Raw genomic sequence first — 22,268 nt, forward strand, 5'->3', positions numbered from 1 at the left:
TCCTTCCTAAATGACTGAGCGTTTTCACTGTGGCTGAGCTACATTGGTCACATTATTATTATTGCTATTTTCTTTGAGACTGGGTCTCATTCTGTCACCCAGACTGAAGTGCAGTGGCATGATCTTGGCTAACTGCAGCCTCAAACACCTGGGCTCAGGTGATTCTCCTGCCCCAGCCTCCTGAGTAGCTGGGACTAGAGGCATGCATCACCATGCCTGGCTAATTTTTGTATTTTTCATAGAGGCAGGGTTTCACCATGTTGCCCAGCCTGGTCTTGAACTCCTGGCTTCAAGCGATCCTCCTGCCTTAGCCTCTCAAAGTGTTGGGATTACAGGCATGAGCCACTGCACCTGGCCGTCAGTTGCATTATTGTATTATTTAATCCTCGCACACATCATGTTGTTAAGCTATTATTATTTGTATTTTACTGACCGGAAAACATTGAGGCTTGCAGATGTAAGGACTTCTGGCATAAGTATGCCACTTTTTTGTCATTTAACTAAAACTAACACCTCGTGTTTCTTCCTTTGATCTATGACCTTGGACAATAACATTAGTTAATCTCTCTCTGCCCTTTAAAAAAGTTTCTTTTCTATAAAAGGGTAATAAAAATGTCTGCTGTACCAATTGCATGGGGTGCTGTGTTCTAGATAGACATGACAGTACTTTGAGATGATTAAAATGTAAGAAATGTGAGGCATTATTATTTTTATCATAACACAAACCTGTGCAGTCACCAATGTATCAATTTAGAATGAGGGATTAGAACAAAATTACAATTAAAAATGGTCTGCTGATATTTTATTTTGGACTTCAAAACTTTTAAGATATATTTACATATTTGGATTTTTGCATTATACAGAAAAAGATCCACAAGCTGGACTTCTATGTTTCTCCAGCTACAGGATAGGTCCAAACTAGTCCTCTTGAGAAAAACCTCTGTGATTGAAAAGAAGTGACTTCTTTTCCTCAAACTTATTTCAATTTAAAGTTGACATTTTATTCTCATTGATATTTAATTATCTGGGATGCTGGATTCTGTGCCTACTGTTTTCGTATGAAAAGAAAAACATACCAAACAGCCATGCTGATGAAAGTCTTCCTGGTGAAGTGGACTCTTGTTCTCAGCAGCTCAACCCATGATGACAAAGGCAGGGTCCCTCTAGCATCAAATTAGCGAATTTTCCTCCTCCCATCTTGTTAGTTGGTGAATTTTCAAATCTGCCTTCTCTGAAACATTATAAAATGTCCTGAATCTCAAAAAAAGGTGATGTTTTATATTCTATGACCTTTCTCCACCATATTTGAAGATAATGGAGTAGAAACTCTTGAAGGGTCTATTGAAAAACTGTAAAGGTAAGGAAAAGAACCGTATGCAACAAGATAAAGGAAATAAAATACTTCCTGAAAAGGTTATGGTTACACACACACACTCACACACCTGTCACATGTATACAGTGTAGATGCTATATTCAGTGTTTTAACAGACATAGAATAAACATTGTTTTTTCTGTGTTAGAATAAACAGAGAAGACAGGCATCTGCTTACTGCCTTTTGCTGTCTCTAATGCCCTCTTTCCTGAAGCCGAGACCTGTAGCCCTCTTCTTTACGAAGTTGAATGTGAATCATTCCACTGGTGTTTGCTTAGGCCTGCTTGATACCCTAAAGGGCTTCTTACCTCTGTTTGTAAAACATTTTCTTGTCTATTGATATTCCACTTTGGGCATGTTTCGTTCATTACTTAAATGAATATCTCCCTAAATAAACTGAGTATATCTTAAGATCAGGAAACCACTTCCAAATTCTGTTATGTTTCTCACACCACCTATAGTTTAGAGCAGGGGTCCCCAACTTCCAGGTCACATTAATATCAGGCTGTGGCCAGTTAGGAACTGGGCCACACAGCAGGAGGTGAATGGTGGGTGAGTGAGCATTACTGCCTGAGTTCCACCTCCTGTCAGATCAGCAGTGGCATTAGATTCTCATAGGAGCATGATCCCTATTGTGAACTGCACGTGCGATGGATCTAGGTTGCATACTCCTTATGAGAATCTAATGCCTGATGATCTGAAGTGGAACAGTTTCATCCTGAAACCATCCCCCACTCCACCGCATCCGTGGAAAAATTATCTTCTGTGAAACTGGACCCTGGTGCCATAAAGGTTGGGGACCACTGGTTTAGAGCATACTAAGGTGAAATATATGTCTCAGAAGATGTGATGATCCATAGTGTAGGCACTCAGTTACCCAAGTTGCTCAATTTCTACTAAATTTTACAATTTAGTAGAAATTCAGCCTTATGATATTTTTTGAATTCTGGGAAAATGTTATTTCCCATTTTCAGTTCTAGTTATGGGTACGCTCTACAGAACTCACAAATTCTTGCCAAGCAGTGAAGAATACTGTTTGAACACCTATTATGTGTGAAACATAGTTGCATGAAAACATGTATATCCTGCAAATGGCTGCCTTTTATTTTTATGATTAGATATAGAGTTATTTTTCTTCTTGTTTTTATGTCTATATTAGCTATTCTAGAATATAAGTCCCAAGAAAACATAATAGTATCTATTGAGCCTATTTAATGTACCCTACACAGAGTTGAGCATGTATGATTGCTTAATGTCATAACATTGCTTGATGGTGAGGTGAGAAACAAGTCTTAGCCGAAGAACCCAATAGCTTTCTTAAAGTTATTTAATATACCATTAGATGCCATCCACTAGAAAGAAAAAATAAAAACAAAAGCACATTGCTAAGACGTGTAAACTGTTCTCCAGTGAAGGAGGTTTGTGTATATAATTGAGTTTAATTGTTTTTCTTTTCAGAGCTCCTGTAATTTCCCTCTGCCAGATTCTGAGTTAAAAGAAAAATACTAAAGTGGTTAGGCAGCAGCTGTTCTCAGTCCTTCAGGGTGGTAATTCTGAGCCCAGGGACATGCTCATTCTTGTTGTGAAATGATGTTCTTTGGCTATAAAACCCTGCATTCTTCCCCAGTGCTATTATAGTGAGTGTCCTTATAAAAGCAAGGCTGTTTAACAGATATCCCGAAAGAGAAAATAACTGATTATGACCTAATATGTGGTTCATGAACTCTTCTCTGAAGCATTCCTAGGATCTGATTTTGTATTACTGAACACATTTCTAAACCTCACTGTATAGTTCCTTTGTAAAAGAAGAACAATACTATAGGTAGTCTTTGTATTTTTAATGGATTTCAGTGATGCTGGTCAGTTCATTATCTCTAAAATCTGTTAAATCAACCAAAAATGATATGGCTGTATATTGTAAGACTTTGTACTCATCCCAGCCATTCTTCTAACTTTTCTACCATTTGGAAGAAGCAAGCCAATATTCTGTTAAAAAAAATATATATATATATATAAAACAACAATGTGGTTTATAAAATAATGACTCACTTTACATGATTTGAAAACATTTAAAATGGGCATATATAAAAACTGTATAATATTTTGTTAAAGAAAAAGTGACAAATTGAAATGGACTGCATAGCATCCAGAAGTTAAACACTATTTTAATTGTGTCTAAGACAGGGCAGAAATAAAATGATAGGGAAAAGTAGCACTTGTCAGGTATTTATTTTGGTATAGAGAAGAATCTGTACTGTCTAAGCACTTGCAGAATGTATAGCAATGGAAAGAGAAACAGAATGTAAGCAAAATAACATACATCGATATATTTAAATGACTTAAAATGGATATAAATGTATTAGATGAAACTAATTCCATTTGATACATTGACAAAGAAGATGAATATGGTGAGGAAATCTTAAATCATTTTATAGAAAATGTGCTTCCTCTTAGAATTAAAATATTAAAACATTCTTACTGATAAAGGTAATAAAATCAGATTCTTTTTTTTCCTATGGATAAACAGATATCTTGTTGCTGGCATGATAAATTGCTTCAGTTCTGGAGAGTAATCTGTTAAGATGTTTGAATCGATGATGATGATGATGATGATGATGATGGCGTGTGCCAGAAATGGTGCTGAGTGAGTTTGAGGGAGTGGCCATTTAGGAGAAGGCTCATTGTCTTGGCCACATGTTCTTGTTTGCGATCATAAATGTCACTGATCATGTTACGTGAAGCCTGCCAGTCTCCATCCCACCTTTTCAGATTCATTGTTTGACATTTCATCTGAAAACCATTTTCCTACAGGCCATATTCATTTTTTAAAAAATTTAAAAAGCTTATTTTTCTCACATTCATTTTGACTCGATTTTTATAAATGTTTTCCTCCATGCCTTGAGTGTCTTTTCTTTCTCTGACACGTGGATTCTTATTCATCTTTTGAGTTGTTGTTCAAATAGCACCTTGTCAGTGGATCCTTTCTGCACCTCTCTTTGCCTGGATGGGGTTCAGCCATGGTCCCTGTGGCCCATTAGACAAGCTGAGGCTGACAGTTCTACCTGCCCCTCTGGAGACCATCACTTTTTTGAGGGCGGAAGCTGTGTCCCAGCTATCTTTATATGCAAAGCAGGACTTAATATGTTTGTGTGGAATGATTGAATGCAAAAGCAAAAGGAAAACCCAGTATGATTTACTAGCTCTTTGATTAAATTCTATTAAACTGAAGCTAGTCACATTGACTTGGTATAAACCTATTTTAGCAATTATCAAATTGTGTAACTCCTACAATTCTGTAAAATGAAGGTACTACATTTACCACCAGATTACCTTATTTTGCAACAGAGTGTTGTCAGTGTTTGTACTTGTCGCATCACTTATTTGCTATAAAATAAGCCTTTTACTGAGTCTCTGTCAAGTTCTTCTTAGTGTTTATAAAGATGTTCAAGGAGGTATATTTATCAGCTCTTTTAGACCAGGGTGCCACTAATGAACTCATCTCTACTGTATAATATTCTTAAGAGAAACTATACTTAAGGATTTATCTTATTCTTAGGAAGTAAATTTTACATACTTAAAGCTTTTTTGATCTAGAGCTGAAAAATCTCTCCTTGTACAAATTATTCATCAATATAAATATCTTTATGCAAAAATTAATGCTTCAAGGTACAGAATGAATTTGAAGACTAGTGGATATTTGTATTGAATAGAGTTCTGTTGTGGATAACAGAGACCACACTTGACAGAAGTTTCTCTCTCTCTCTCTCTTTCTCTCTCTCTCTCACTCAGAGTTGTATGGATACAGGAAGCCCACAAGTATGGTGACCCTGTTCTAGAAGGTTGTTTGGAATTTGACTTGGTGTCCTATGGCATTAAGGATTTAGGAGCCTTGTTTCTCATTGTTCTGTATTTAAAATTTAATATTTGTTAATTTCCTTTTTACATTTTATGGATTATTATTGAGTGACTATCTGATTTGGCAGTGTGCCTGACTGAAAGTATAAGTCATGGTTTATTTATAGTGTTTTATGGGTTTGGTATGGCAAAAAGATCTTGACAATGAATATTTGGTGAATTACTTGGAAGGTCAGATATGCTGGGGAAGAGTCATTAATCTAGACCTGTTTGCAAGACCCCTGTGATATATGTTGTGGAGCTTACCACCCAGGGGAGGGATGGGAAAGGGAGAGACAGGGAAGCACAAATAAAGTGCTTCCAAAGCCCTGAGCGTGAAGACTGTGTGAAGAAAGACTTCGTGAAAAGCATTGCAGGTGGGACGCCTTTGAAGGATGGGGAGAGTTTCAATCATCATAAATACAGGGAAGGCAAAGAGGAGCATGGGGTAGTATTGGGGGGAAGGTGGGAATAGAAAGTACTGGGAGGGAGATGCCTGGTGTGTTCATGCTGGTGTCCAGTTACCATGCATGAAGCACTTCACAGATGATTTGCAGCACCCACTGTGCCTTAGGAATGCAATTCTGGAGGAAGGACGTTAGTGAGTCAAGGAAGTACAGTGTAGGTGTTTCATTTAGCCTTGTTCTTTTTTTTTTTTCCTGATAGTGTGACAAAGGAGAGTTTTATGTTAGCTAATACTTTGACAAAACTTTATTGATTTGTTAATTTGCAATATTCAAGAAGCTTCTGTGAGCCCTAATAATCTTTAACATCTAGTAAATAGGATTCATGTTTAGATGGAATTATCTTTGTAGTTTGAATTAAGACAAAATAATGACAATATTTATAAACATATGACTCTTAAAGGGGGACATAAGCTCTCAGTATTCACAAAAGGCCAGGTTCTAAGTGCTTTCTGAAGTTACAAGGTTGTACTCTCCCATTTTACTGTCATATTCTGCTGATACATCATTTAGAGAACGTTCCAAGAAAGTTCTAATTCCTGCTGAAGAGCAGAGCACTGACATGATTTTTCACTTAGGTGTGCAGAAAGAGTTGTTTAGCTTTATGCACAAAACGGGCTGAAATCAAGCTTTAATTAGTCAGACTTTTGCATAATTCATCACGGTCACTTTGTAAGTCCAGCAGAATATGCTGTTGGTTTTTATCTTGGTGGGTTCATTTTCAAGGATGCGTTGTCTTATTAGCTCTTTGCTACCCAAATATTTAGATTTTCCTAGCAAAACCATGATATTGTATCTAGTCTCCTAAAGAAATGAATTGCTATATGATGATACATAAGGAAATGAACTGATACATAAAAGTTATTCGTCTTAAATATCATTCTTGATAATAATCTGTCTTAAAGACAGGAAAGTAAGTTAAGGTTCTTCTGTCTTTTTGAATCCATAGGCTGTCCATCTGGCCCAGGCAAGCTTCCAGATTGAAGCCTTTGGCTCCAAATTCATTCTTGACCTCATACTGAACAAGTGAGTACTTAGACATAATCTTCTTAAGAAGCAGGTGCAATAAAGCTTTGTTTTTATAATATCGGTTTAGTCAAAATAATGTCTGTTGTTTAACAACTATTTTCTAGCAGATTATTATAGAGCATGTAAAGTATAAAATTCTGAATGAATTATATTTTTTTTTCCAAAATAAAAGATATTTAACATGTTAAGCATCTCAAACACAGCACTTACATATTATAATTTTAAATGGAATAAATATTTGAAGTAATCCAGTTAATTAAATGTTAATTATAATCATCACTATATATAAGAAGCATGATAAATTTACTGATTCAAGTATAATTTGACTACAGTCTAGAAATTTCTTCCATTTACTCTTTATAATGCAATTCGCATGACTTCTGTGGGAAGAACAGAGTAAGTGATGACTTGCAAATACCTATTTTGAGAAGATTCTTTGCTTTATAATTTGCTCTAATATGGTTTCTTAGAAATTTTGGTCCTGATGAAAATTTACCCGATTGTCTCTGAGCATGTGTTTGTTGATATTTAAATGCTGTTTCCTAAGTTGGAATCAGTTGTACAGATGTCTTTGTACAAAGTGTGAACAAGAGCTGTTGACTTAACTAAGGCTCTTCAGCCTCAAATAGATCTAGCACTGAGCCTTTCTTTGGTGAAAGAGATTTTCTATATGGTTTTCTTGAGTTACAGAAATTATAGTCAGTATTTTAAGCTTTTGTCAGTATTTTGATCAGGACTGCATCTTTGCAAGAAAAATACCTGTTAATGCTATCAAACACTATAATGTAAGTGACCACAACCAATATTTGAGAAATTGCAAAGGATCATAAAGAACAACTATTAAATTTTTTGTATGCCAAATTCTGTGAGCTCTGCAGAAAAAAATGCAAAGTCAGCTTGGGTGTTCCTTACCAAGTGTTATTGCAGCTTTAAGTCAGAATGAATCAGCAGAACTCAGAATTGCCTATGTAAAGGTATTGCAGGTTTTCCTCTTTGGTTGAGTTCTGTTTTACCATGCTGTGTCAGCAGTTTGTCTGCCTAAGGGACTTGTCTTGCCAAATCTTACACTATGTTGAGTGGCAAGATAGAGCTAATTTTAGTGTAAGTCCTCAATTCCTTTAACTCTTACTGTGGTGGAGACCATCATTTCAAACTGTAGCCAGATGATCACAACCAACCCTGCTGTGTGTTTGGAGCAATAAAATATCTCAGCCATAGCAGAGCCTCCCAGTCAATTAGTACATGGCAGAGAAAGGGTCATATGGGATGGCCAGGGTACTTAGAGGTCTGGAAATGTGCCAGAAGTTATCAGTAACATTTAGCATGCAAAGGAATCAGGTTGAGCACCTATTATGAGCAGTCCCTGACTTGAGGAATTTAGAGTCTACTTGGGGGAAGGTTGATAGACAAGTACGTAATTTTAGAAGAGTATGAAATATGCTGGAGGTTAAAATGGAATGTTATGGTAGCACCAAGGAGCGGCAGCTCTCAGGCTGGAGGAGTGTGAAAAGGCGTCTTGGGAAAGGTGATGCTTGAGCTAAATCTTGAAGTGTGTTCTAGGCATGTGAGATAGTATGTCTGAAGAGGCAAGGCCACGTTGCAGTGTGGCATGTTAGAGGAGCATGAGCCTTTTGTTGACCTTCCTCATAAATGACAAGGTTGAGACGAGGAAGGTGAGTTGGGAGAGGTAAGCCTAGGGACAGCTCAGCTCATGGAAGTTCTGGTATTTCACGTGTCAGTGCTGGGCCATTATCCCCTAGACTGAAAAATCAAGTCAGGGGAATAAACAGAGGTCCTGTTCTCAGGAAGTGCTAAGAGGCATGGAGAGGGAATACTTTCAATAAATCTGCAGTTGATAAAAATTATTAGGATTGCTCCATGTGGATAACAAGGCAGAGAGGTTAGTTAAAGCCAACAGAGGTACTTCGATTGGTTGGTTGGTTTGAGGGTGATGTCTAGCTAAAATGGGCAGTACCAGGGAACAAACAGGTTAAATGGTGAAGGGAAGAGAATGTGGCATCAGAAGAGACATGATAGATTTGAGGGACTTTGGGACATACATGTGGCCATGTCTAGGAGGTAGCTGGATATAACCTCAGGGGAGAGATGGGAGCTAGAGATAGTAGACTTGGTAGGTATTTTTATATAAATGTTAATGACCAACATGGCTGTGAATGAGGTTACCCAGGGAGGGTAGGTAGAGTAAGGAGACAGAAGCTGAGAAGACAGGTAAGAGGAGGGGAGAAGAGGAGGAACCCATGAAGGAAATTGAGAAGGAGTGATTGGAGAAATAGGACAATCAGGAGAATGATTAAACAGAGTTTCAAAATGGGAAGGTGTGATTTACAGTGTCATCTGCAGTAGAGTCATCTACTGGCACATGCTGTAGAATAATCTAATGAGGTAAGAGGCAAAATTTGCCCTTTGGATTTGCCATTTGAGCAGTCACCGGTGGTTGGAAAGCAGCAGTTTCAATGAAACTCTGGGGTGGGGGAAATGAGACGGGACAGAAACCGGGTTACAATAGGCTGGGAGTGAATGAGAGGAGATGATGTGGAGGCAGCAAATATCCATTGAGGAGGTTTGGATGAGAAGAAAAGAGAGCAGAAGACATTGGGATCAAGGCAGGGCTTTTTAATGATGACAGAGCAAGTTGACAGAGCAAGTTAACAGAGCAAGTTTGGTGGACTGAGAGATGGAGCTGATAAGAGTGGGAGGTTGAAGATGCAGAAAGGAGAGAGGAGATAATCTATAGGGCAAGAGCTGGGTAGAGACTGAAGGGAATGAGATCAAAGCCCAAGGGCAGAACTTAGTTTTGAACCAGTAAAGACAGGTTGTCCTGCACTGGTGTGAAGCTGTAGGGTGTGTGCAGGTGGAGATTGACTTGCAGGTGAGGGGATGGAGTTGAAGAAACACATTTCTGAAGTTATCTACTGTAGGGGTTGGGATGGAGAGGGAGATTGGGTTGGGGCTTGAGGAAAATGACAAAATTGTTGGGAAGAATGAGTGAGGAAGCCCATCAAGGTCAAATGCAAGAATTTTTGAGCAACCTTCATTAGAAATCATGTGCTATGTGTTAGTCTTTGTGTATTTCTTTCTGGTGGTGTTTTTTATATTTTATTTGTATTATTTTTAAAAATTGGAGTGCTTTGTCACTGCAGAGTGTGAATGAAGGAGGCAGACTGTAGTGTGGACCCAGGGCTCAGTCTCTGTGGTAGCACAGAAGAAGAACAGTGTAGGCAAAGCTCTTTGAATACTCATGAATAACTTGCGTAGTTAAGTATCAGGATCCAGTCTGGGTTAGAAGGGAGATGAGGTCAAGAGGAGGCTATGAACTGGGGACAAATGGAGGTCTCTGAAGGGAAAACTAACTGCAGTGAGAGAGAGGCCATGAGAGCTGCACTCATGTGCTATCTCCCCTGATATGGTTTGGCTGTGTCCCTACCCAAATCTTATTTTGAATTGTAGCTTTCATAATCCCCATGTGTCATGGGAGGGCCCCAGTGGGAGGTAACTGAATCACGGGGGCGGGTTTTTCCCCTGCTGTTCTTGTGGTAATGAATAAGTCTCACGAGATCTGATGGTTTTATAAAGGTCAGTTACCCTGCACATGCTCTCTTGCCTGCCGCCATGTAAGACATGCCTTTGCTCCTCCTTCACCTTCTGCCATAATTATAAGGCATCCCCAGCCATATGGAACTATGAGTCCATTAAAGCTTTTTTTCTTTATAAATCACCTAGTCTCAGGTATGTCTTTATGAGCAGCATGAGAATGGACTAATGTAATACATCCCTCATGCTGTCCTGAGCTTTCTGAGTGCAACCTGAGTGTGCAAGCCTGGCATGATGAACTGGAAATGAGGGAACTGTGTTAGAACATGAGATGTGTTGCTGGGGGTGGGCTCTAGTTTAGATGACTTCTGTCTGGGATTAACCAAAAAGTTTGATATGTGTTAGAATAAAGGTAGAGAGTCAGTAGAATGTTTAAGTCAGTAATAGAGGACCCAAAAGAGCTTCTGAGGAAAAAGGGACCTCATTTCCACTATAGGATGATCATTGCTACATTACAGGCAGAGGTGTTAAGTTATCAAAGGAGGGAAAGGTGTCTGGTAAGTATGTGGGCTCAGGGTGTGGAGGAATGAGCACATAAAGGTGTTACCATAAGTTAATCCAGGTGGTGACCATAGAATCTGCAGAGTTGGTGACCTCACCAGGCCCAGAAGCCCAGCTTGTGAGGACTAACCTGACAGGAGTTCCTGAGAGGAGAGCCTGGTTTGCATCTGGCTTGTGGAGGCATCTCATGGCAGTGCTGTGTGTTTTATTCATTTGTTCAGCAAATGTTGAGTGAGCATCTGCTATGTGCCTCTGGCTGTTATCAGTGCTGATGTTGCTGAGAATAAGATAGACAAGACTTGTGCCTTCCCTTTTAGAGCTTCATTCCAGAGGAGGAGGCAAACAGTGGGCCACCACATAAAGACATATGGGATGGAGAGGGACTGGAGGTGGGGTGTCCAGCATGATTTAGATGGTCAGAAGAAGCAAGAAGGCCTATCTGAGGAGGGAACCTGAGCTGAGCCCTGGTTGTCAAAGAGGAGCCACAACACGTTGCTGGAAGGCTGAGGGTTCTGCACAGCTGGGACAGCAAGACAGCCAGAGCTAAGGAGGATGTGGGATGTTCAAGAAGGGCAGAGGCCATTATGCAGTGCAGGGCAGGGGATAGTGGGAGAATGAGGAGACGAGATCAGAGAGGAAGCAGCTGTGCAGTCAGGCGATGAAGGACTGTGGTCCATGGTGAGGAGTGTGGGTTGGAAGCCATTGGATGGCAGTAAGCATGGAAGAGACATGGTCAGATTTCTATTTTATTTAGCCCCAAAGGTCCTAGTTATGGCCTTAGAGGTCCTTTAATTACACTCCTTTCAGGGTGCTCCTCTTTTAAAATTTTGTTTAGTGTTTCCTCTAAAATAGCCGTTATTCCAGGTTACAGAAGATTTTGAAAAGATCACTAGGGTAACGTTTCTTGTCTTTCCTTTTTTTTTTTAGTGTCAAACAAGCATTTTAGATATTTTTTATTTTGATTTTTATTATCCACTTTATTGAGGTATGATTGATGTTAGAGCAACAATTCTTAATGTTTATCAGTCCTTGGAAGTCTCAGAAGGTCTGAGGATTGATTGTCTCTTCTCTGTGTGTGATCAGAATTATGCCAAAGCCTATATTACCCATAATTATATTTGCTGGTGTTTTCAGCAAGTGTTTACTGAGAATAACCGTGATTAGAGTGGCACAATGGTTGAAAGCATGGGTAACTCTTTGATCTTGGGCAAGCTTCTTAACTTCTTCCTTTCCTTCATTTTTCCTCTTTCTCCTTTTCCTCCTCCTCCTCCTTCTCTTCTACCACCTCCACCACGACCACCATCACCTATCATAAAACTCACTTTTCTAAAGTTTACCATTCAGTGTTTTAAAATTATATTCACAAAATTTTGCAGTTATCACCACAATCTAATTCTAGAACATTTTCATCACCCCCAAGAAACCCTGTACCCATTAGCAGTCACTCTCCATTCCCTTCTGCCTTAGGCCCCTGGTGACCGCTAATCTACCTTCTGTCTCCATGCATTCGCGTTCTGGACATTTCATACAATATGCAGCCTTTTGTGACTGACCTCTTTTACTTAGCATAATGTTTTGAGGTTCATCCATGTTGTAGCTGAGTAATATACCATTATTTGGATATATTCTAAGCTTATTAAGCTTTAGTTTCCTTCCGAAGCTGTAGGTTGTTGCAAGGATTAGATGAGATAACATGTGGTGCTTGCACGTGTTTGTTGACAATGAATTATTATTACCTCCGTGAGGCAGTCACTGCGCTGAGATGTTGGGGGATTCTACATTGAGGAGAAGAGGCATTGATCTCATGGAACTTATGATCTGGTGAGAGCAGCTCAGGTCATAAGAAATGCTGCTTGTCTTCCCTTGGGCTTCAGTCAGTCTTTTTCTGACTTTATTAAGTGAGAAGGGAGGGGTTTGCTATGTAATCTTTTCTCTCTTCAAAGTAGGCTGAAGAAAAAAAAATGGAGACAATTTGGCAGGCCCTGGGTTGATAGGTGCTCAAGGTAGTGAGCACTGGGAATTCAGATAACATACTTCCATTGAGTTGAAAGCATGCTCGCAAGACACTTGGTACTTGTCCAGTTTTCCCAGAGCTGCTCACCAGACATCCATTAAAGAACATGACGCGACTTGCAGGCTATTGCATGTATGTGGGTATTTAAGTTTCCAGGCCATCTGACTGGTCCGAGGTGAACACCCAGGTCCTCAGCATGCTGTCCTGTTTATTGTGAAGTGAAATCCCTGTGCTTCTTTTAGCCCCTGCCTGATACAGAGAGGAAATAATTCTTAGGATGCATCAAGGGTAATGCCTTCTTTGTTAAAAAGGAAGCATTATGTTCCTTCTTAATAGAACGCTACTCCAGCGAGAGAGTGTGGGGATGTGACATGTCTTTGTACATTCATCTTGAATGATGCCCAGGGAGAACTCTGGGTGAAATCAGTGTAAGACATCCACATTGGGTGGCTGACTCCCAAAACTGAGGAGTAGACCCAAAACTTGGAGAGTAAGGTAGTTTTGGATTTAGGAAAAAAATCTTTATTCTGATTTTCTGGGAATCAGAGGTGTTTGATTTAAGATGAATATCTAGAAAATGCTGATTTAAAGAAATACATGCATGCAGTAATTTGCTCGTTAAAAGCAGTTCACGCTGTGTTTTGGAAAGAAGCAGACAGCTACACTGATATAGTTTCAGTTAGCTTAAATACAGAGCCCAGCCTTCTTGCTGACTGACATGGTTCATTCATTCTTCATTCAGTCAACAAACATTTATTGAGCTTCTCGTTTGCGTAAGACACTGTGCTGAGCAACACGGGGGAATTCAGAGCTGTATGAAAGAATTTCTCGTCTTCAAGAGCCTGTGGTAGAGAAATGAGATTACAGTGTATACGAATAGTGTTAAAACATGATAGAAAGTGACTTGAGAGATCTTGGTGATGAGGGAAGGTTTTCTGGGGAAGGTGGGATTCCATGGGACTCCTACAGGCGGCTGCCTTGGTTTTGGGTCCCCTGGTAGCAGACCCTGAGACAAGGAGGAAGGAGCTAGGAAAGGGTGAGTTCTCAAGCTGTTTACTCCTCTGGGCAGCTGGGATTCTCACTGAGAGCTCTGGGAGTCTGTGGACTCGTGCCAGAGAGTTATCCCACCTAGAGGCAGGGAGCTAGAGTTTTGTCCACTAACTGCCAGGCTGTTGTTGGCTGAAGTCTGTTTCTTGGGGCAGTAACGCTTTACTACCTCCTCCTGGGTAGAGTACAAAGCCCTCAGGCCCAGGGTCTCAGGCAGTTCCAGTCAGCTGCCTTCAGTGTGTGGAAGTGAATGCCAAGGGCATAGTGGCAGGGCCCAGTGGAGCCCATAGCAGGTGCTTTAGACTTTGAAAGGTGTGGGAAGGAGAAAGACGCAGACTCCACAGGAAGTGGCAGGCAGAGGTGTGGAAGCCCAAAAGCACCAAACTCCTGGGGTGAGTCAGGACTGGTGAGGCCCCCTCTCTTAAAGAACCTGAATTACCAAGCTGCAAACAGAAGGCAAACTGCCTGGTGGGAGTCCCTGGATCCTAAGGGGGATATTCAGCTTTATTTGGCTAAATGTTTTTTTCAGCTCTGCGGATTTGGAGATTGAACTTAAATATGGTTGTAAGAAGGAACATGTGGAGAAGAAACAGGCCACCTGCCTCATTTTTCTCTTGTGGTCGAGTAAGACCAGGACAGGAGTCAGGAGCTGTGGCTGGGGACAGCTTGAGGCACCTTGACCTATACCAGCCTGAGCTGTGGTGTTGCTGTCTTACGTCTTGGTTTCTAAATTTTTGTGATTCCTGAATCCAGATTGGCAGGCCTTTTGTGTCATTGCTGGCCTTTTTCTCTCCAACTAGCAGCCCATCATGCTCACTGCTGACATTTCTCTTACACGTCTGAGAGAGGGAATCAGGGAAGGCACTGGCCTTAGGAATTTGGAGTCAAGACTTCCAATTTCACCTCTGCTTCAGAGAGCTGGTCACACACTCTGGGCCTTAGTCCGAAGGAATTAGAGGAGACTATGTGAACATTGCTTTCCATTTCAGGAGTCTCAGGGTTTATGATGCTGCTAACTCGAAGGTTAAATGCTTTACTTCCCAGTTTCAAGAGATCTGCAGAAGGAAGGCTTTCTATTATGGTGATAGACACTGTGCCAAGCCCTATGTGTACCCATAGTCTCCTATTTAAGTTCCTTTGATAACCCTGTGAGGAAGATGTGATTATCCCCATTTTACTGCTGAGTAACATGCGGGCTGGCGAGATTCAGTCACATGCAGGGACTCCAGCATGGGCTGTCTGCTTGGAGTCTCCTTCACCATGGCTGCTGTGGTCACAGCACTGGACTACCAATTTGCAAGTGAGCTGAACCTAATTCTGATGATTGCATGTCTGTTCACATTAAGTGAGAAAAAGAGTGGAATTATTTTGGTCAATTTGTAACCATATGAGGAAAGCACAGAAGGTCCCAAATAGGATTGAAAATAATGCTGTTTGTTGAGTAGAACCATCTGTTATGCTCTGTGTGTCTCCCCCTCCGCATTCGTACGTTGAAGTTCTAACCCCTAGTACCTAAGAATGTAACTATATTTGGAATGAAGTCTTTAAAAAGGTAATTAAGTTAAAATGAAATCTTTTGGGTGGCCCTTAATTTAATATTACTATTGTCATGAAAAGAGAAAGTTTGGACACAGACACTAGTGTGTTGGAAGAAAGACCATGTGAAGACACAGTGAGATGGACGGCGGCTGTCTGCAAGCCAAGGAGAGAGCCCTGTGAATAAAACCAGCCCTGCTGACACCTTGATCTTGGACTTCTAGCCTTCCGAACTGTGAGGAAATACATTTCTGTTGGTTAAACTACCAGTCTGTGGTACTTTGTGGCATCCTTAGCAAACTAATACACCGTTCTAATTCACTTATTGCTTACCTATTGCAGTGAGACATTCAGCATTAAGTGCTGCTTGTTAATGGGTAAAACTGTTTGTCCCTTATACTATGATTTTCAAGTGCTGTTTTGAGAGATTGTGGTTTCTTTTGCATTTAGGTACTTTAGGATGATTGGAACTGTTTTGGTAGTTTTGAAAAAGTGTGTGATGATAAAGAATCTTAAGAGGCAGGTATCCCCAAAGTTGCTGTAAATATTGATTGCCACTGTGCTGTGTACAATATGATGTAGTCAAATATTGCATTTTATATGTCCTAGAGGCCTGATAGTATTCTAAGCTTTCTAGTGCTGGTAGGAATGAGTTGCTATGGATTTTTCTCTCCTGAAGCCACCCTTTCCTGTCTACTTCTAAACATTTTAATTCTAGAGTGCCAGGTAGCTCTTTTTGTTGCCATATTTTCTCTGATCAGGGTGATCAGACATTTCTGGTCTGAGTCAACCCATATTGAATGCCTTGGGTATTATCATTTGCTTTTGATGACTCATCTTTATGCTGGTAGATCAGGTCCAGAAAATCTTGAAAACATATACAATAAAAGAAATATTGTCTAAATTTTAGTAGATTCTGGTTCTATTTACTTAGGGTGTCTATGCAACCTACTTTCAAAATGGTTTGAGAATGACTTGCACAATTAAACATAACAAGATTATTAAAAATAAAATCACAACCAAACCATTGATACTTATATACTGATTCTTGATTTTCATAGATGAACAAAATCCAGCATAACTCTTGGGTGGTGAAATTCAATGGATGTTTGCCCTCTGCCTGCTCCTACCCCTGCTTGCCTATTAACAATAATTATTGTGGGTGACTGGGACCCAGGGAGATTAAGCACCAGGCTAGAGAAATGAGGAGGGCCACAGGAGCCAGATTTAGATTTTCTAGGTTCTGGGAGATGAGAAAACTGGGATTGCCCAGAAAAGAGGACCCTGTGGCTACAGTCTTTAGCAGGAGAATAAAAAGTATGGCAACTAAGAATTTGTAGCAAAATCAAAAGAATTTAATTGTTGATGGGATCATATTACACTGTTTATCTTACCTAGGATATAAAAGACATCTCTAGTGAGTCAGGAGACTATTTCTTGACTGGTGGATAAAAGGAGACCCTTTGCGGGTATCCACCCCAATGCAGAATGTGGGCAAATAAAATCTGAACTTGACTCATTTTTTCAGAGCACTTCTTGGTCTTTTGAAGACAAAGACAAATAATGTATAAAAATTCCAGCAGAAGTTAATTGTGACAAAAAATTGAAAAGCACAGAGAATTAGATGTGACCAAGCATCTGAGATAAGTTTATTACAGTAGTTACTGAAATGAGATCTTACTTTTCTGACAGTTACGTGAGAAAGGTAAGATAGTGGGTTGTGTAATTTTCATTATCTGATAAAAGAATTTTATCTCTCTAGAGATATAAATGTTTCCTTGTCAAAGAGGAATTATCCCTTGACGCCTGATGTAGTAGGGCATTCAACAGCATAATGGTTAATGTGTGCAACCATTATGTTTCTTAAATGGGTTTCTCATATTGACCCTCTGTGTTAGCCAAGTGCATAAAGTTCTTTCTAACCTGAGTTGATGGATAGATTTCCATTGACAGAAGCCGTTCATGAATGATTCCGAGCACTTTTATTTCACAAATGTTTATTGAGTGCCTGCTAAGTGCCAGGCACTGTCAAAGTTTGCCTGGAGAAGTCCTTCCCTCATGAAGCTTATAGAACAATGGAGGAGGAAAGACAAATCTGTAGGCATTTAATGACAATCTGAGAAGTACTGTGATGGGGAAAGTACAGGATGTTTTTATCCCACATAGGAGGGGTACCTAACCCAGATTAGAGGTAGAAATGGATAGCGAGGTAAATGTTTATGGAGCTAAATGTCTCAACTCAGGCCTAAAGCATGTTTAAGAGGTGGTCAGAAAAGGCTTGAAGGGGGAGAGAGTGTGGAGGCCTGAAGGTAAGCAAGAAACTTGGGACATGGAGTGAGAGAAAATGGAGGCTTTGAGAGGTGAGCAGAACCACACAGCTAGTAAGTAACAGCCAAGAACAGACCTAGGAATGCCCATTGTCAAAGCCTTGGAGAGTTGAGACATTATCTAATTCATTTGTGCTGCTACAACAAAATGCCATGGACTGGGCAATATTTATATATTGTTTATACAATAGAAATTTACTTCTGATGGTTCTGGAGGCTGGGAAATCCAAGACCAAGCCTTGATATCTGGTGAGGGATCTCTGCTTGCAAGATTGTGCCTTGTTGCTGTGTCCTCACATGGCAGAAGAGCCATATGGAAGGGCCAGGCAATTCTCCAAAGCCTTTATTGTAAGGGCATTAATCTCATTGATCATCTCATTAATCTCATTAATCTCATTGATAAAGGCAGAGCTCTCATGGCCTAATCACCCTGAAAAGACCCCACCTCTTCATAGGTGGGGTTTAAATTTCCACATGAATTTTGGAGGGACCTATACATTCAAACCATAGCAGACGTTTTCAGTGATAAAGAAGTCTGACTAAAAATGTGTTTGAAAAGCTCTACCAAGGTGAACCTTACAGAAATAAAAAACTTTATATCATTTGTGTCTTAACCTTGCTTTATTTTGAATACTACTATTCATTGCATAAATCTAGTCCCAAACAATAACTTATTAAATTTTCCTCTTGGTTCTCCATAGATTTATATAAAGTAAGGGCTTGACATCACATGAACTGGCTCATTGAGACTCTTGATGGTCATCTGTTGCCAGTGAGAATTGTGTTATTTTAGAACCATTTTTTTGATGATTCATACACTAGAATCTCATCATCTAGAGTCATTTCTCCTAATCTTTTAAAATTAATTATAAATTAGAATCCCCAAATAAGAATCCTAACTATGGTTTATTATGGGCTGTTTATAAAAGTACTCTCTTTAACAAGTTCGTTCTAATTCTTCATCCATGATGATATCCATGAGCCTTAATATAATATTTAGATTGTGTTTAAAAACAAAATAGTCTATACTGGCTTTTTATTTATTTATTTTTTTGAGACGGAGTTTTGCTCTTGTCACCCAGGCTGGAGTGCAGTGGTGCGATCTCGGCTCACTGCAACCTCCACCTCCCAGGTTCAAGCAATTCTCCTACCTCAGCCTCCCAGGTAGCTGGGATTACAGGCATCCGCCACCACGCCCAGCTAATTTTTGTATTTTTAGTAGAGACAGGGTTTTGCCATGTTGTCCAGGCTGGTCTCGAACTCCCGACCTCAGGTGATCCACCTGCCTTGGCCTCCCAAGTGCTGGGATTACAGGCGTGAGCCACCACACCTAGCCTATATTGGCTTTTTAAATGAAACAATTTCTACAAAAAGTTTCACGTCCTTTAATATAATTACAAATATATTTTTCCATTTTACAGGAATATCTTTCAAATAAGAAGGTGGAAATCTCTAATACATTGTAGAGAGCACATTTCATTTCTTCCTCCTTTCTTTTTTGCCCAAGTGAGTTCACACATCCAATAAATCAGACTAAACTACATGTGACCAGAAGGATCTCACAGCATAAGAATAGACTATATCTCTTGTAAATCTCCAGGATTTCTTGTTTTTCTTAAATGTCCCCCTCTCATCTTTATTGAAGATAATGGACAGATAAAAATTATGCATATTTAAGGTATACAAGGTGATGTTTTAATTTTTGTATACATTGTGAAATGATCACCACGCTCAAGCTAATTAACATATCCATCACCTCAGATGGTTATCTTTTTTCTGTTTTTGTGCTGAGAATATGTAAGATCTCCTTTTGCAAATTTCAATTATACAATACAGTATAATTAATTATAGTCACCATACTGCACATTACATCCACTGAACTTACTGATTCTGCAAAATGGAAACTGAAACCCTTTGACCAACCAAGGGATTCTTAGAAACTTACTAGTGTCTGAGGCTCTTCCTTATTACTGTTCATATTTATTCATTAAGGACTGAGCTAATACTTGACCCTAAAAAAAGTTTGCCCTTTAAAGCTGTTCAGTGGTAAAGGGTTTCTTTATATGATTGTTAGCATTTGCCCTCCCTGTGCACTATGCTAGCTCATAGGGAAACAAGAATAAGATGCAGTTCATTTAAGGAGCCCACAGTTTAGGGTGGGATCAGGGAAAGCTACACAGAGGAGGAGATGGTTGAGCTGTTTTGAAGGATGACTAATTTGAGGGTGAGTAGTTCAGTACTTTTGGGTGTGGTGAGGGACAATAACTTTTTGAGCATCCATTTATTTTAGCTGGCCATTCAGTGGTTGATATCAAATGCTTACTGGATAAATGGAAGTGATGGATTGTTGATACAACTTAGCTATTTTGCATCTTTTTTCCCACTAGTATCTCAACCTGACACAGCTTTAACAGCCAGAAGTTTTATAAGCTGCAAAAATGAGTACTACTGATATTTTAGCTGAGGTTAAAAATGTACATGTGAAAACCATGGCATGAGAACTATGTGATGAATGCACAAGCCTCAGTAACCAGTGCTATCAACTGGAAGAAAGGGTATCAGCGATGGAAGACAAAATGAATGAAATGAAGTGTGAAGAGAAGTTTAGATAAAAAAGAATAAAAAGAAACGAACAAAGCCTCCAAGAAATATGGGACAATGTGAAAAGACCAAATCTACGTCTAATTGGTGTACCTGAAAGTGACGGGGAGAATGGAACCAAGTTGGAAAACACTCTGCAGGATATTATCCAGGAGAACTTCCCCAATCTAGCAAGGCAGGCCAACATTCAAATTCAGGAAATATAGAGAACGCCACAAAGATACTCCTCAAGAAGAGCAACTCCAAGACACATAATTGTCAGATTTCATCAAAGTTGAAATGAAGGAAAAAATGTTAAGGGCAGCCAGAGAGAAAGGTCAGGTTACCCACAAAGGGAAGCCCATCAGACTAACAGCTGATCTCTCGGCAGAAACTCTACAAGCCAGAAGAGAGTGGGGGCCAATATTCAACATTCTTAAAGAAAAGAATTTTCAACCCAGAATTTCATATCCAGCCAAACTAAGCTTCATAAGTGAAGGAGAAATAAAATATTCTTTACAGACAAGCAAATGCTGAGATATTTCGTCACCACCAGGCCTGCCCTAAAAGAGCTCCTGAAGGAAGCACTAAACATGGAAAGGAACAACCGGTACCAGCCACTGCAAAACCATGCCAAATTGTAAAGACCATCAAGGCTAGGAAGAAACTGCATCAACTAACAAGCAAAATAACCAGCTAACATCATAATGACAGGATCAAATTCACACATAACAATACTAACCTTAAATGTAAATGAGCTAAATGCTCCAATTAAAAGGCACAGACTGGCAAATTGGGTAAAGAGTCAAGACCCATCAGTGTGCTATATTCAGGAAACCCATCTCACGTGCAGAGACACACATAGGCTCAAAATAAAGGGATGGAGGAAGATCTACCAAGCAAATGGAAAACAAAAAAAGTCAGGGGTTGCAATCCTAGTCTCGGATTAAACAGACTTTAAACCAACAAAGATCAAAAGAGACAAAGAAGGCCATTATGTAATGGTAAAGGGATCAATTCAACAAGAAGAACTAACTATCCTAAATATATATGCACCCAATACAGGAGCACCCAGATTCATAAAGCAAGTCCTTAGTGACCTACAAAGAGACTTAGACTCTCACACAATAATAATGGGAGACTTAAACACCCCACTGTCAATATTAGACAGATCAACGAGATAGAAAGTTAACAAGGATATCCAGGAATTGAACTCAGCTCTGCACCAAGCGGACCTAATAGACATCTACAGAACTCTCCACCCCAAATCAAAAGAATATATTCTTTTCAGCACCACACCACACCTATTCCAAAATTGACCACATAGTTGGAAGTAAAACACTCCTCAGCAAATGTAAAAGAACAAAAATTATAACAAACTGTCTCTCAGACCACAGTGCAATCAAACTAGAACTCAGGATTAAGAAACTCACTCAAAACCACTCAACTACATGGAAACTGAACAACCTGCTCCTAAATAACTACTGGGTACATAACGAAATGAAGGCAGAAATAAAGATGTTCTTTGAAACCAACGAGAACAAAGACACAAAATACCAGAATCTCTGGGACACATTCAAAGCAGTGTGTAGAGGGAAATTTATAGCACTAAATGCCCACAAGAGAAAGCAGGAAAGATCTAAAATTGACACCCTAACATCACAATCGAAAGAACTAGAGAAGCAAGAGCAAACACACTCAAAAGCTAGCAGAAGGCAAGAAATAACTAAGATCAGAGCACAACTGAAGGAAATAGAGACACAAAAAACCCTTCAAAAAATCAATAATCCAGGAGCTGGTTTTTTTAAAAGATCAACAAAATTGATAGACTGCTAGGAAGACTAATAAAGAAGAAAAGAGAGAAGAATCAAATAGACACAATAAAAAATGAC

General features: G+C 39.6%; 1 protein-coding gene across 3 annotated transcripts in view; it reads left to right on the plus strand.

Annotated features, from left to right (window-relative positions):
* Positions 1-22,268, plus strand: part of ADAM23 (ADAM metallopeptidase domain 23) — a 177,591-nt gene that overhangs the window by 31,160 nt on the left and 124,163 nt on the right. For all 3 annotated transcript variants that reach the window (XM_009444104.5, XM_516049.8, XM_009444105.5), the window contains exon 3: positions 6,680-6,756. In XM_009444104.5, coding sequence (XP_009442379.1) covers positions 6,680-6,756 — 77 coding nt within the window. The remainder of the gene's footprint in view (positions 1-6,679; positions 6,757-22,268) is intronic.

This window comes from Pan troglodytes, chromosome 13 (assembly GCF_028858775.2).
Source record: "Pan troglodytes isolate AG18354 chromosome 13, NHGRI_mPanTro3-v2.0_pri, whole genome shotgun sequence".
Taxonomy (NCBI): domain Eukaryota; kingdom Metazoa; phylum Chordata; class Mammalia; order Primates; family Hominidae; genus Pan; species Pan troglodytes.